Source organism: Lepisma saccharinum, chromosome 27 (genome assembly GCF_977018435.1).
Source record: "Lepisma saccharinum chromosome 27, izLepSacc3.1, whole genome shotgun sequence".
In the NCBI taxonomy this organism is placed as follows: domain Eukaryota; kingdom Metazoa; phylum Arthropoda; class Insecta; order Zygentoma; family Lepismatidae; genus Lepisma; species Lepisma saccharinum.
In genome coordinates this window covers 2,471,978-2,489,232 of record NC_139255.1, presented here as the reverse complement: position 1 = coordinate 2,489,232, position 17,255 = coordinate 2,471,978, and the positions used below count along the sequence as shown (strand labels likewise).

Sequence of the window (17,255 nt, the reverse complement as noted above, 5' to 3'; positions counted from 1 at the left end):
AATGGGTTTGATTTGATTCATTTTACTTCGTTTTTGTGCCACCTTTGGGTAATTGAGAAGATGGGGATGAGTGATGACATGATGAAATTGATTGATGGACACTCACAAATATCCATGCCCAGTCCGGAATACGAACCCGGGACCCCTGCTGTCGTAGTGCGATGTGATAACCACTCCGCCACGGGAGCGGCAGATAAACTAATAGGGACTGGGCGTCCAGAGAGGGATCAGAATCACTGTACCTGCACCACGGAACTAACCCAGGACACTTTTATTATACATCGATAACATACTAAAGTTTGTGAAATTGAAATACGTAGTTCTGCGTTATTAGTATTAACAATTTATTAGGAAAGATAGAGATAATATTGAGGATTCGTTCTCTCCGACGAACCTATCACAAACAGAATATATATATACATGTATCTCTTTTTCCACCACTTATTCGTACATTATTGCCTAGTAGCCTAAAAGATATGATTTAAATTTCCGGGGTCGAGTTTTATAAGCGTCTAAAAATCTAGTCCAATTTAATGTACTTGAGCTAAACTTTTGTTTTTTTCTTCTATTCTCTGGAAAATTATTGGGTAAATTTCTTATCTCCGGAAAACGGCTGAAATTTGCTAGTTCGTTTCATTTCAATATTCGTACTTACGTATTCTTCATTGAGAAACATTGCTGAAGGTGGAATTTCGCTTAATTCACGGAAATAGGCTCTATTTACGAGTACGTTTTCTTAGTTAATTTTTGCCTTCGGTAACACGCAAAATGGCGGTCACAGTTTCACTACCGTACTCGGAATGCAGTGTTTCCAGCCCCACTGAACCCAAAAATACCTACGTAGCCCCACAAACCATTGGCACATAGCCCCACGAACCATTCATACATAGCCCCACAAATTATTTCCGATAAGGTTAGGTTAGGTAGGGTCACGTTTAGGTTACAATAGTCAAAAATAGGTTTAGATAAAATATGCGTAGCCCCACACACCATTCTGGCATAGCCCCATGAACCATTGACACATAGCCCCACAAACCATTTGCGGAAACGTACCTTCTTCAGTTACAAAAAGAAATACTGACCGAGATTACGTCATCACACACAGGCTACATCTACCTGTAAGTATTGTCTCGTGTAAATTTGAAGAAATCCGTTTTCTGGAGATAAGAAATTTACCAAGAATTGTTCTTTCATTTTTTGTTCGTTGTAATATATTGTTTTCAATACTTTTCAATAAATAATCATCTCTTTTGGGAGGGGTACGTGCCTCCGTGCTCCTCCAGCTACATCCGCCAATGACCCTGTATATAAAATTATAAAAATATAATATACGTGTCTATTCACATGCTCAACATACAAAAACACATACATTATAGCCCCGTCTAGTTCGTTGCACATTTTGGCAAGGTAAAGTGTTGGTGCATTCCGGTGTCAGACTGGTGCAAAGAAATTATCAATCAAATAGACGGATAGGGGTGTTCAAGTTCAGAAATGCCTGTTTGCTGCTTTAAACGTTCATTTAATTAGTTAGCATGCACCAAGTGACAATACACCATACACTACACCACTCCAGAATGTAGTGCAAACAGTGCAGACACCAAATATCAAAGTATAGACGAGTAACCAACTAGACCCGTGAGTGCAGAGAGTCAAAAAGTGCAGTGAAATGGACGGAGCTGTTGTGAAGTGCAGCCATGGATACTTAAGGATTGTAACGATGCCATAAAGAGTCGACAGAATTGTTACAACCACAAAATGTCCACGAGTGCACATGATCATAGGTAAATAATTTTTCAAGATTTACAAATGCGTTTCAAAGAAACAACCACTACAAATTACAGAGAGAGCAATAATCGAAGAAAGATGCAAACAATGTAGCCAAATTAGATATGATAATCATTTATTATTCCAACAAATTACACATATGTATTATTGTGATAATTTCGATAATAATAATAGCGCTATTATAAAACTTTACAACAAATGTAGCGAAAAATGTGATTGTTGTAGTACACACAATACCGCAATAATTTGATATTTTCCTTCTGTTTATCATTTAATTATCACTTCGTTATCTATTTACATCTTTTCTGCTAAATTACATTCAGGCACCTTATTTATTTTCCTCCACTTCTGTGTAGAACGTTGGGTAGTATATTACTATATATTACATCTTGTCCATTTTAGAACCTGTTGTTCTTCATGTTGATAAAAAAAGGAATGCTAGTTGACCTTATAACTCCGAACTGTTACGCACTTCTAGATTTGTCCTTGAGCAAGCTGTGCGTATACAATTTCTCTTGAAAACAAAATCACTCGGCACTAATGAGTAAAATATTGTACACATGCCCGGACTCTATCGTTAGCTCTTTGACGCACTTCCGCTTGCCTTTGTTTTCACTGCTGAAGGCATAAAGATAATTCGTAACTTCTCCAGTACGCAATGGCAGTGATTTGAACTTTAGAGAATTTGAATCCCGCGGTTCTGGGATTCGTATCACGTGACTGGATACCTGCAGTACGTCTTCCCGTACATGTCCTGAGGAGGGATGATGTCCTCCAAGGGTCGAACTTCGGAGCTTGCCCACTCGTCTTTCACCTGCAAAGATACAAAATTAGTTCCATCAGTTCAGAATCTGCTTGTGTACAAATTATAGCAACCTTTATGCATACAGGATGTACCAAAGATTTTGTCAGTAATTTCGGAATATATTTAGGGCTTGAATAACGAAAGAACTATGTCAATATGGAGCTTGAGATTGAATTTGTCAAGTTCTCTGAGGAAGAGAACTATGGCTAAAGTAAAGCAAGTGAAGTCTGTGGCATATCAGATATGAAAGAGATCAATAGAGGCAACAACAGAGAAGTAAGGAGTTTTGGCATTGAGCTATTTCTCTTTGTGGATAAATCCCTGTTCCCCTAATATTTTTTTCTAGCTGCGGTCATAAATGATTGTTTTTGTACGTTACAGCTTGTTTGCATAGATTAAAATTATGTTTCTGTCATCATATTTGCTATCAGTGTCCACACATATTTAGGGAGATAAAGACCATAATATATAATAATAATAATGCCTAAGACAGGACTGTTTAAAAAACGAACTTATAATTATCTGGACATGCTATTCATTGTGTTCGTTTTGTTATGAATTTAATCTAATCATCACCCATGCGCAGTGTCGCGATTAGACCGAAGTGGAAGATAGGAAAACTAAATAACACAAACAATACAGTACATTGATTTAGTGAAAATGTAGTTTGGACTGAATGTATATTCATTGTAAACCACAAGTACTAATATTTCTCCGTTTTTAAGTCATGCATGCAGAACACGAAGTGGAAAATGCTAACTGGGGGACGTTTGGTCGAACCTTGGGGTTAGCTGGGGGATGAACCTATGTTTTAACATGTTGACAGTCGACAGAGACAGCTGGTGCAATTATTTGCAAACATTTTGCTAGCTGGGGGATATCATCTCCCCTCACTTCGAGCACTGTATGAATGTAATTGTTGACGTTGAATAATTAACACACTTTACGTCCAGAAGAAAAAGGAACACCTTTACTCACTTTAGACTAAAAATGACCCCGTTAAGAGGGCCAAGGCTTTGTTTTAACATATATTTCTATCTCTTGTAACACGGCAGCGGGATGCTTTAAAACTTATAAACTTAGAAAATTCGAATTTTACAGCACAATTGTGCGAAATATGAGTAATATTCATAGAAACAAATAAAAATTTAATCAGTAATAGAAGTGTATTAATATTTGCCATATAATGGAAATCCAGTTAGGTACGTACACAATATTAAATTTACTTATCAACTTGAAATTGAATTTAAAATTTTGGGTGCGTCAATACTTAGGCTATTTTGCACCCATCACGTTATACGAGGTGCGGCCCTTTATCAAAACTAAAATAGCATAACTGCAATGTCGTGTAAGGGAAATATTAAAATATTCTGACTTAAGTTAAAAGTTGAGGCTCTAAAGCGACACTCAGCACAAATAAAGGCAAATTACAGGACAACACACACACAGTCGTACGAAGATTATACGGGGCATAGGTCCAGACGGCAGAGTCGATAATGAAAAAGAAGGGGAAAAATTATATAGAGAAAAGAAACAAATGAGCTGAGAGAGCAACAGAAACAAAATTGAAATCGAGACGGAAAACGAGAGAGATAGTAATTGCAAGGCAACAACGTTGCTACTACGGTATGTGTATGAGAGGGCAAGATACAGTGATTGTAAAGTCGGTGACCGATAGATAAGTGGTTGACTTTCTATTACACCAGCAAAAGTCCCGGGTTGAAGTCATGGCCTGAATATAGGTGTTCTTTGCGAGTGTACATTCATCAGTTTCGTCTGGTAATTATCAATCATCCTCATCCCTCATCGTCGCGACTAGCCGACAGTGACAGGAAAAGAACATGATTCAGCGCAAATGTAATATAACATATGATAGAGAAAGGAGAGATTAGATATTTTTTTAAAAAATGTGGATGGCAAGTCACTAAAACTCTCCCGCTCCCTTGAAGAAAAAAAATCCAAATCTCTGTCTTTAGGTAAATTTCTCATTGGTTGAAGGGGTCAGGTTAAAGACATCAAATATCTAGTTAAATTACGTCAAGCAATGATAGTATACTATCAAGATAACCGTAGTTTAAATGCACTGATTTAGTTCAACTGAGGTTCAATGTAGTACTTTAAAATATCTAAGTCAGTCAAATGCGTCAAATTTGTCTTCCAAAAACACTTGACTTTCAGCTTGAATTAGTGAATGTAAAAGAAAATGGGCGAGACTCCTGCAGCGAAATAAGATATCATTGAACGAGTCTACTACTGTGCATAATAATATCCCAGTGATGTCCATTGCAAACAATGAGGCCAATGTTTCAAAATTGTTGTGGTATGAAATCTAGGAATCCGATCTCCTAATCTTAGTCCACTTCCAGTACCTGTTGGAGCGAAGCAATGAGAACAGACAGCTCTACTTACCCTTTCAACGTCCCTGAACACCCTGATGAGATTTCGACCAGCGAGTTTCTGGACGTCCTTCTCCGTCCACCGACTGCTCCCCAGCAACTCTGCCAGGAGATAAGGATACCGCGATACATCCTCAAGTCCTTGTGGAGTTCTATAAAGAGATTGGGGAAACACATAAGTCTTGCTAAATAGCTCAGGGGCATCTTTGGGATATAAGCTGAAACTTCAACTCCACTACAAAATCAAGATTGAATGCAATGATTATAATACATTTTAAATATAAATGCTTCTTTGTCTTATCATTATGTTTAAGTTCCTCACACGCTTAAGTACTATATTGTTCGTGTTCTTTGATGCACATGCAATTGCAAACATATTTCGAGGGTCAGTCAGAAAGTTGTTGCACTAACATGAAAAAATATCGCATGGAATATGAAGGACAGTTCTTGTATTTACATGGGACGACTATTTTCAAGGCACAATTAAACAACAAAGCAATACAGAATCGCTCACCGTGACACACCTGTCACTCTAATTAAAGCGTTACCTGAATTATAAAACGGTCAGGATAAGTACCCACAGTCGGAGCTACTAAGAATAAACCTAGGAGGATTTGTTTTCATGCACCTGAAGTGACGTGACATAGTACTACGGTGATTCAGAATATACACATATATTAAAACACAGATAAATAAACATAACATCATGCCCTCTCTCACTCCATCGTTCGTTCATACACGCATTCCATGGCACGTTGGGACAATATTTACAATTACAAATGTTAAATTAATTAATACTTTGATGATACTCATGCTATTTCTTGGCTACATTGCCTTTTACAATTTACTGTTTGGGGTTTTAAGTGTAATGCGATTAATTGTTCTTTCTGCGAAACCTTTTAACGTTTCTGGAGGTACAAATATATTTGAATTAACTATTGTTTGGCTGTTAACATATAAATTGTTCTATAACGTTGATTTTGTCCGCCGGAATAAGGATGTCTAGTTACGCCATAGCACTGAGTTAAGTTATGCAATGATTTACGCAGATTCGCGATAGATTGGTGTCATCTCTCTCTCTCACACATGGTTGTTCTTACCTTCGATACATTTCCTCTGATCTGGGTAGAGTGAAAGTGGTCCTACAGTTTTAGATGGTGTCCACACTTCGTTGTTGCACTTCGCGGTTATCCTGGTCGGCGAAAGTGGATTACTCGGCAGTTCATCGACATCACACGTTCACTTCGTTGGCACGTCCATGACTGTACTCGTACACTGTCAGCTCTATACGAAAACTAGCGCAGTTGTAGGTAATTTCTTCTCTGTCACGCGTACGTAGAGATACATGGCTTAAGCGTTGAGACAAACATACGTAATGAGCCATTCGCGATTTCACATGGACGCACATGGATATTAAATGTTATTAACTATGGTATTGACTGTTATGCACTTCGGTATTAACTTTGCTATCAATTGTTATTAACTTGTACTAACTTAGGGCAATGTTCCGGACGGTTGACACAGGTGGACGTGTCTGGTGTTATTCTCACATAACGATACGTATGTACATGGATGCGTTGACGGCGAGGGGAAACGACCCCCTGGGTCTACATTGTTCTACTCAATGGCTTTAAACAATCAGTCGTTTTAAAAAGACAAGTTCAGACCATGGGTCTGATCGCGATTTGGAGCTAGGTCGCGCGTAGCTTACACTCCGGTGTCGATTCTTGGCAAAACTTTGTTCTCGCTATACTCAAACATTCCTTTCATCCTAGATTTGAACGTGGTGACGCACTAGCCTCTCTGTGTTTAGGTGCCTATTTTATGTTTTTGGTGCTTTGACCGTTGTCCTCCTATCCTGGTCTGCGCTAATGCCGTTCCTTGACCTCTGCTAGCAGCCCCTCGTGCAGAGATTAGGCTAACTCCTAAGCTATTGTGGATCGCACGTCCAGCGAGGGCTCTCCCAATGGGATGTCGTCTTCCATTGTATCCAGCGATGGATTTTTAATAATTTATTACTGCTGTAGTTCGGTTCTGATTATGCTGAAATTCTGAAATAAGTACTTTCATGATGTGGTCTTCCGCTGGTTAAAATCCCATCCAATCTGGTCTAGTGGTTTAGAAGTTCCGCTTTTCCTGTTATTCTCCATATGAATGCATGTAAAATCAGGATTCTGGCGAAAACGGTGGTTGAGCAAGCTTGCTTTGGTTAAATCATTTGCTAGACATCTTTATTCGCGACGGATTTTAATATGACCTATTGTAATTAATTCTTAATAACGGGCAATTAGATCAATTACCTTTTACTCAAGATTTCACCGTTATAAATGGCCACTATCAAAACTATTACAAAGTCTGTTCAAACATTTGTCATAGCGTGGCACCAGTTTCTCTACACCACGTTCGAGAAATTCCCGTCCAACTTTCGATAACCCTTATTTCGTCGCAGTTTACACTTCCTGGCAGGAATGATATCGCCGTTTTGCAAGTTCTCTTTCATGGGTCCAAACATATGAAAATTGCAAGGCGCGAGGTCTAGACTATGAATCAGTTCATTTACATGTTCAACTTTGTTCCTTGTCTTCGAAGTTGACAGCCTTTTTGCTGGTAGTATTTCTCAATGTCCGTACGAACATTCTCGAACGACACACACCATTTTACGATCGCCTTGTGCGAAATTGATATATCATGGTACAACTTCATGCAATTGACGATGAATCTCAGTAGGGTTTCACCTTTTTGCCCACAGAAAATTAGTAACTGCATGCACGTACAGTTTGGACACCATTTCAAACTGACCTGACATGTACAACCTGATTATATCCAATCTCCAACAGCCACGGCGCAAGAGAACCGTCAACAGTGTCCACAGCTACGTTCATCAAAATTGTATGTTTCCGACAAGATGTCAAGGTTAAGTGCAACTTATTTTTTGACCGACCCTCGTACGTACAAATGCAATACCATATAACCAGATATGTTATACTACTTTTTTGTCTTAGTAATATCGTAGTTGTAAAGAGAGAAAATAACTTGGATTAGAATCTGGCAACACTGGAGAGTGTCAATGGAGGACGGATCAGAGACGGTTGAGTGTAACTTTTAGTGTCGCGGACTTGTTTATAAATATTTTTTTCTAGTGTGCGATCTTCGGTGTAAGTTGGCTGTTCTTTGTATACGTGTTCAGTACATTAATACATTATTGTTCTATAAAACTAACTGTTGTTTCTTGTGACTTGACTAGTATTTTGCTGTAAACGTATGAGTTGTACTTTCCACCATTTACTTCCTACTCGATGTTCCGATGTAAAACAAATCCCGTCAGGCTTGATTGAATATCACATGTGTTTGTGCCTGAATCCGGTTACAACCACGAAAATTCACAATGGTTCTAGGATCATAGATTCAGAGGATTAAGGTGTGTTCAATAAATAGAGATAATACCACTTAATTAACTTATAATTAGTTCAATTTGAAACTACAATTTCTGAATATTCGTAACAACATTATCTACAAATAGCATACAATCTTAATTCTTAATTGTACATTATCCATCGCTTATCTTTTTACCTAGTGCGTTACGTATCAAGTTAGCAACACTTCCTTTCACGTGAACAAACTATTTTATGTGTGTGGTGGGATCGACGAACCTGTGACTTTTACAACAAATACAGTGGGCCATGAAACTACTCAAAGGTTCTTCCCAGATTCGATTCTACCCACTGGTAAAGGAGATTTGTTTCTGTGCCATGTATTTCTTGAGCTGCATAGCGCATTCAGTTTATATTTGTCTAGACAGTGAACATAAGCTCATTTCGTACAGAGGCTTCTTTTCTATTCTGTTATAATTACATTTTTGTATGTACTACCTTAATCGATAAACTGATGTGATTGCAAAATAAATATTCAACTTAAACAATGTCGTGCCATTCACTTAAACATCGTTGTGCACTAAATTGTAAAGATTGGTCGTACACTGGACTCCATATTGACACTGAGATTTAATGTAAAACAAAAAAAAGTAGTGAAACTAAGATGTGACATTTTACTCTCCTATCGTCACATTAAGAAACAAATAAATGACCCGTGACGCAACACCCCGTGAAGGCCAGGGCCTACCTAACGACTGCCGGTCTCACTCCTACCTCTGGTGGGAGATGATACAACCAGTAAGGGGTGACGTGTGGTCAGCACGACGAACCCACAGTCGTTGTTTTAGGTTTCCATGACTGGTTTACGCTAATCCTCCGTAGCTTCCCAATTTCCGGTTGGTGGCCACCGGACTCGTACTCAGGCCAACATCTCAGGAGAAAGACGTTACACTTTCCCCAGAAGACTCGAACCTGCGTACCCGGAGCCCAAGGCATGACATCTTAAACCACACGGCCACGGTCGAGGACTCAGCAGAGATCATCCGAACATTACAATAAAACTAAAAGTGTATACTCTGCCCCGTCGAACTCTGGAGCAAGCGAACGAAAACAAGTTTCTGCGCAAGTGGTGACGCGAGATGGCTCCACCAATGAATACGTGAGAGAAAACGGTATTGCATGGAGGGATGAAAGCTCCTGCAGTTACCAGCCTTCCCAGCAGCGTGTGCTGCTTTGCTCTATCCACTCGATCCCCCCTTCTCTGCTGCCTTGTTCTATATATTCCTGGGATAGAGTATACGTCCACTTTACGCGCAGATATGCTACAATTTAAAGTGAGATCAAAACCACTGTGGAATGTGCCACCACGAGGGATCGAACCCGGGGCACCTTGATTACAAGTAAACAGAATTACCACTACTGCCTTGCACATAATAATAATTATTATATGTACTGTGAACTTATCGTGTTGAGAAAGTGCTTTGAAACAATATACTTACAAGTTGACCCCATCATACCCGGCTCCGATGCCGACGTGATCCACCCCAGCTACCTCTCTGATGTGATTGATGTGAGCTGAAAGAGAAAACAGGAAAATATATAAGTGAATGACAAATGGGCAATTAGAAAATATCGTAGGACATTGATGTCAGCATATCCGCAGAAATATTGGATCAAAATGAAATATCTCTTTGAGAACAAAACCAAACGCCGATTAATGCTCTCCGGAAAAGAAGTTTAAATTAAGCAAGCAAGTGCCTCATATTGACGGCAGCTCCAATTCTCCATTGATTGATGGAGTTCCTAAGACAGCACCGCATTTCCGTCATGAAAAATGATGCATTGATTTCCTATTCAGGGCTTATGATGTGGAAAAAATGCAAATTTGAAATTAATCCTTGGATCTCGGTGATATTTTTCCGGTTTGTAAACCAATATAGGATCAGAGAAAGCGCAACTTGCTGCAAAGTTTAGCAAATGAATCTTGCTGGGGAGTTTCGGAAAAATTTTAGAAGTCCATGTGTAAATCTGGAACACAGTTAGATGAACTTACCAGGAAGCACAAATATGTATCTGTATTTCTTGTTATCCTGTATCGTTTATACATTTGTACAAAGTAGCAGCGATGTAGATGAAAGATGAATTGCTGAAAGGAGGTCACATTAACGATTCTAACACACGACCTCCAGTTTGGCATGATGCTTATCTATCCACCTCGCAAATCTAACAATTGCCGATGCTTGAAGAATCAATATTACGCCTACCGTCTATTAGATTAATTGATTTGCTTTCTCTTACTTCGCATTTTGTGACACGTTTGGCTAATTTAAGAATATGAGGATGAGTGACGATATGATGAACATTGATAAATGGTCACTTCACAAACATCCGCACCCAGGCAGGATTCAAACCCGTGACCCCTGGACGGTCTATTTGACAAGCAGTATATAATAATTATAATATTAACAAACATAGAGATGGAATGGTAAGCGTAACACGCTACGACGCCAGGGTGTTCGAATCCCGGCCTGTACGTGGTTTTTCTCTGAATATTCCTTCAAAAAATTCATCATATCATCAGTCATCCTCATAATCGCGATTAGTTAAAAGTGGTAGGAAAAATAACAAAAATGAAAATAAAAAAATCGAGAAAAAGAGATAATTCTGTCCCAGCTTCAAAGCTACCAAACAATTTGAAAATGAACACTCCTAAGTCAAAATAGTTCAATCGAATCTTCTAATAAGCCCTTTTAACTTCTTTTGTGAAAATTAGCACCAGATATGTTTAGTTTATAATTATCACACTTGCGTTTTAACTTGCATCTTGGATCCATTTATATTATCTATTAATGCTATACATTAATGAAAGTTTATTTTATTTCGCTATAAAACAACAGCAGAATATATTTCACTAACCAACTTTACTCATACGGGATGAAGCACCAGGCTTTACTACCGAAAATATTTCATGAACAACAATGAATATTGAAAAAATACTTTCACAGATATAAAGTTAGGATAGAGGCTCATGAAAATACTGGATATATTACATACAAGTATGATTTTCAACACAAACTTACGTCTTTTTCAAGCAAATCCCTTATTATTATTAGCGCAATTCAGGGTAAGAGAAGAGACATTAAGAATTTCGTTTGTTACATTGTAATGCGTCAATCACTTCCCAAGTAATTGTAACGTGATGTTGAGCGTAAGGCACAACGACCGAGTTGAACTTCAGGAGTTCAGTGTTACGTCTATCGGAGGACAACATCAAGAATGAAAGAGGAAGAGGGATATTAAGTAACTTTTATTATGGATAACTATGAACGGCTTTTAGGAGCCCCTCGCCTAACTTCATGTCTGTGAAAGCAGTTTCTTTAATTTTTGTTGTTGTTCATGAAATATTTCCAGTTTTAATGTTAGAACTCACCCTGTATAAATTAAAAACGTTAACAAGGAACTCACCTACAACATCTTGCATCGTAGCTGTTTCATTGCAGCTTAGAAAATAATTGTAAAAGGCCACCATGACAAGACCTCCATTCTCCGCCTACAAAGAAAACATGAAACATTGCATTTGAAATATTACATTATTTTCAGATTTACAAAATGTTTAACTCGATTATATCTCGTGCTTAAGCAATGACTTGGAGATGGGAGGATGGGATGACACTCTATGCCCTCGATGTATGTCAAGGGGGTAGAATATCGTTTTGTCCATCCCTAAATATTCACTCTCAGTAATATTAATTTTAAATGGAGAGAGAGAACAGCAGTGTACGTGAATGAACGTGTGTATATATCCCTGTAATAGATAATCTCAGTGAGATAGATCATAAATGGTTGATGAGAACAGAATAGCGATGGAGGCAAAGGATAGCAACTAATGATATATGCAAACAAAGTAGATTATTTTCAGAAAGTTCATTTTTACGTTATAGCTATTAATGTTCCATTAACAGATTTGTTCGCTAGTTTATGCAATACACTATGCTCAAGTGAGGGAGGAATTTACGGCACTTCAGCAGAAAATGTACTTAAAGCATCCCCCAATCACCTCACTGACACCTTGCTAAATCATGGTAGCATTCCTCTATACCCTGTCCTACCTATCTCTGCAGCGAGGACGCGCATAACGGTAGAGGAAAGAAGAAAGCAAGTGGGTAGAATAAAGATGTACGTGACGCTGCCAAGGCTGGTAACTGCAGTCGCTTTCCCCCTCTCCACGCAATCCAGTTCTTTTCACGTGTTCATTGGTGGAGCCGTCTCGCGTCACTACTTGCCCAGAGACTTGCTTTCGTTCTCCTGCTCCAGAGATGATGGGACAGAGTGTAGTCAACCCAGTGACGGCGACCTCACTCGATCAGTTCACTCCTTGGAGGGAAGTGAACCGTTCGCAGCTGCTAGCGCTGTTTTGCTCCGCTCACTTGCTTTCTTCCATTCTCTACCATTATTCGCGGCCTTGCTCCATAGATTACCAAGCCATTGTAGTTAACCAGCCTATCTATGAGGTCGACATGGGTGCGAATCACACACGATAGCAGAACCAAAGTAATGGTTTAGGCTTGGTGTAAGCTGAAATTCATACAGCTTACCGATCTATTATATTTTAACAGTATCGGATGGCGGACGAAATGTAGGACTATTTAAAATTTTGGTGGGATTCTCGATTTTCTATCTATACTAATAGAAGATAAATAATCACAAATCTCAGACATTTTAGGGTATGGTATCATTAGGGCTATTATATAACCTCGTAATGAATTTCCTAGCTTTGCGAGAGGCTGGAGGTCAAGTCACCAAATTCTGCCCAAAATAACTTCGAGGAATTAAGCCAAAATTTCCTACAGGCACTAAATATGCCCCATGACTGACTGGTCGTGTATTACATTTTTGTGTGAAATAGCTAAAATACACTTGGCGTGGTTGTTTTCCGGTGGAGACATTTACGTTTCTTTTTGGTACACGTAATTTATTTTTAAGGAACAAGTAAATTATGTAAGGTAATTTCAGTAAAAGTGCATGTATATGGAAGGTTTCTCAGCAAAATGTAGGTATATAAGAGTTTTAGAATAGAAGAAACTGTACTGCGTTACAGTTCAGAAGACAATTATTTTTGTAGTTTAGATAATTGTTCTAAAACTGTCAGAAATAGAACCATAATTTGAAGATTTAGTAATTAAAAAAAGTGTTTTAATGTGTTGTTTTTCAAATACCGTAATTACTAAATTATAGTAGATAAAAAATTTGGTACGTTTATAAGCGGAAAGGAGAAATAGAAATATGAGCATTTCTTTAACAACTATAGTCTTATTCGTCATTGTTGCTTGGCGAATGTGATCTGAGTGTTTCAGTGAATGATACGTTCCGTATGAGTTTATATTAGTCACACGTGTTCTGTGTGGAAATATATATATGTAGCTACTATGAACTCACTCTCTAAAAGGCATTCTAGCCATTTCTTAACATTCATGTATTATACAGGGATGCCTACACACATTAACAAGATTTTTGACCAAATAGGAAATCTTACTCAAAACCATTCCAATACGAGTATTCGAGAGTTTGTACGCTATCTAAGACGCCATCTTAAATTAGTAAAGAAATAAGGAAGGGGTCCAGGGACGGGGGCAGAGTATCAGAAAGAGGTACATAAAGTGGGTAAGTTAAATGCTGCTGTGTGGTAATAATGGTGACATTGAATATACTGAATCCAAAGGACCACAGCGAGAGTCATTTTGTTTCAAGGGTACACACCTTGACCCATGTTTACCTACGTCACAGCGTATTTCTGTTAATCCGTAAGTAATTTGTAACTAAAGATTCATAAACGTGTTAGCATAAAATACCTTTTCTACAACATATTTGCATTTTACAACACCGTACATCCCGACGCCCTCTCTGAGAAGGCAGAAAAACTACGTTCCAGGTCGTTGGCCTATTCCTTTTTGCAAAATGCCAAGTCCCTCATATTTCAACTCATGATTGGCACCTAGGGTAAACTTATGAGACCCTACGTGACCCTCCCTTATTATCTGACACTGTTTCACTACACGGAAGGCCAAATGAACTTCCATCCCACAATAGTGGCTGTAGCCTCTTATTGCCGTTGTCCTCCACGAGGTCTCTCAGTGGCTAAATTACAATATACAAAGACCCTTCCACTTCTCATCAGTAGATGGATATTGCATTTTTAATAAAGTGAGAGTGTGTGCGGGGCTCAGAGTAACGAAAGCCTCTGTTTGTTTTTCTGTGGTACCTAGAGCAAACCACGGAAAGAGTTGAGGAAAGTAAATTAAAATTTGAAAACATTCCGACGCGTCGCAGGTTGTATGGAGCTAGGGATGGCCAGATCCGGATCCTGGCGCATCCGAAATCCGGATCCGGTTGGTTCCGGATCCTAAACTTTTTCGGATCCGGATCCGCAGATCCGGTACTTTTGGATCCGGATCCGGAATTTTCGGATCCGGATCCGTTTTGCCATCCCACATGCGCTTCTTTGGAAAGTAAGAATCTGCTTATAACATATTGTTACCTGCTAATATACATATATATATAATATATATACATACATACATTATATATATACAGGGCTAGCATAAATGATTCATTCGTTTTGAAAAGGCTATATTTTCAAAAGTATTACACGTACGCACATGAAACATAGATGAAAAGAACCACAAACTCACCAAGTTTGTATTGTGTATTCCAGGTGGCAGCACGAGATCATTATCTTTTTTCTATTATCTATTATTTCGCTGCCAAGTTGATATTCAGCGATGGAACAACGTTCCACTTATCCGGGAACGTGAATCGCCATTATGTGCGATTCTGGGGCATGGAAAACCCACATGCAGTCGTGACAGTTGAAAGAGATTTGCCAAAGGTGAATGTTTTCTGTGCAGTGTCACAAACAAAGATGTATGGGCCGTTTTTTTTCTTCGCTGAGCAAACTGTGGCCGGAAAATGTTACCTGGATATGTTGCAGTTGTGGTTGTTCCCGCAATTCAATGCTGACTTCAGGGATTTTGTCTTCCAACAAGACGGGGCACCCCCTCATTGGAACATCCCACTTCGTGACTACCTATACGATGAACTTCCGCATCGCTGGATTGGGCGTATTTGTGAGGATGACCTAGCTTTGTTCCCCTGGCCTCCCAGATCTCCTGATTTAACGCCCTGCGACTTCTTCCTGTGGGGGTACGTTAAGGACTTTGTTTACGTACCCCCACTACCACAATCCTTAGTCGAGCTCAAAGAATTCATCAGTTCTGCAGATCAGACCATTGACAGGACTATGCTACAAAATGTATGGAATGAGCTCGAGTATCGTCTGGACGTGTGTCGTGTAACCAAACGGGCACATATCGAACATTTGTAGAGGGTGTATAAACTTGGTGAGTTTGTGGTTCTTTTCATATATCTTTCATGTGTGTACGTGTAATACTTTTGAAAATATAGCCTTTTCAAAACGAATGAATCATTTGTGCTAGCCCTGTATATATATATAATATAGTGTGTGTACGCGCGTGCGCGATTTGTAATTAATTAATACACTTACAAGGGAGGTCTAAGTCTCCCCCTCCGATTTCCATGAAACTTGGCAGGTGTACAGAGGCCCCCCTCAAATGGCAAGATGAGGCGAAATTGAAGTGGGGATCTGACCCCGAAACCACGTAAATATGGCATAGGAAGAAACAAGGGGCATAGGGCCTCTCTATACACCTGTCAAATTCCATGGAAATCGGAGGGGGACACAGGGGTCAGATGATCCCCACGTCAATTTGTACTCATCTTGATATTTGAGGCGGGTTTTGCCCCCTAGAACAGTTTTTTAGACAAAACAAAAAAAACATATTTCTTCCTTTGGGCCCCTCTTTACACCTACCACGTTTCATGGAAATCGGAAGGGAACACAGGGGTCATATCCTCACTTCAATATGTCCTCATATTGACATTTGAAGGGGGGGGGGGCTAAAACAGTTATTTAGCCGAAACAAAAAACACGTATTTCTTCATTTGGGCCCGTTTATACACACACCTGCCAAGTATCATGAAAATTGGAGGGGTACACAGGGGTCAGATACTCACTTTAATTTGTCCTCATCTTGACATTTGAGGGGGTTTTGCCCCCTAAAACAGTTTTTTAACTGAAGCAAAAAAAAAAACACGTATTTCTTTCTTTTGGCCCGTTTATACACACACCTCCCAAGTATCATGGAAATCGGAGGGGGACACAGGGGTCAGATCCTCACTTCAATTTGTCCTCATCTTGACATTTGAGGGAATTTTGCCCCCTAAAACCGTTTTTTAGCTGAAACAAAAAAAAAAAAAAACACGTATTTCTTCCTTTGGGCCCCACTATACGCCTGCCAAGTTTCATGGAAATCGGAGGGGGACACTTAGATAACCTCCCTTGTTAGTCTTACACTTTGTAATTATTAGGTTAGTCAAAAAGTAAATGCAATGTTTTTCTTTTCTTCCGTAGGTTGGCTGTACAGCTTTCTGCGCTCGCAAGCCGATAGATAGTATCGTTGTCTTTGCCTGTGGTAGGTTACAGCGTCATCACTTCTGTTCGCTCTGCAGTGTTGCCACGTAAACATGGCTGCGCCACTGTCCGTGTGCACCACAGAAGAACAGCGTTCCGTAATCCGTTTTTTGTGGTCTGAAGGTGTACCAGGAGCTGAAATCCATAGAAGACTTTCAGCACAATACGGTTACAATGTTTTACCGCTGCGAAGTGTTTACCAGTGGATTGAAAAGTTCAAAAGCGGTCGAACAAGTGTGAAGGACGAGGAAAGAGCAGGTGATGACAACATTGAGCAAGTCCGTGAGGTGGTTCTGAATAACCGACGAGTGACTGTTGATGAAGTGGCAAACCATATGCATGTTAGTCAT

The 17,255-nt window shown here is 39.3% G+C and overlaps 1 protein-coding gene across 1 annotated transcript in view; it reads right to left on the bottom strand.

Moving 5' to 3' along the window:
- Window positions 1-1,964: 1,964 nt before the first annotated feature.
- The window catches only part of LOC145980356 (dipeptidase 1-like), a 141,982-nt gene continuing 126,691 nt past the window's right edge, over window positions 1,965-17,255 (bottom strand). The window contains exons 9-12 of the mRNA XM_083113409.1: window positions 11,823-11,907; window positions 9,857-9,932; window positions 5,000-5,138; window positions 1,965-2,599 (exon numbers count right to left, since the gene is read on the bottom strand). Coding sequence (XP_082969535.1) covers window positions 2,498-2,599; window positions 5,000-5,138; window positions 9,857-9,932; window positions 11,823-11,907 — 402 coding nt within the window. The 3' untranslated portion in view covers window positions 1,965-2,497. The remainder of the gene's footprint in view (window positions 2,600-4,999; window positions 5,139-9,856; window positions 9,933-11,822; window positions 11,908-17,255) is intronic.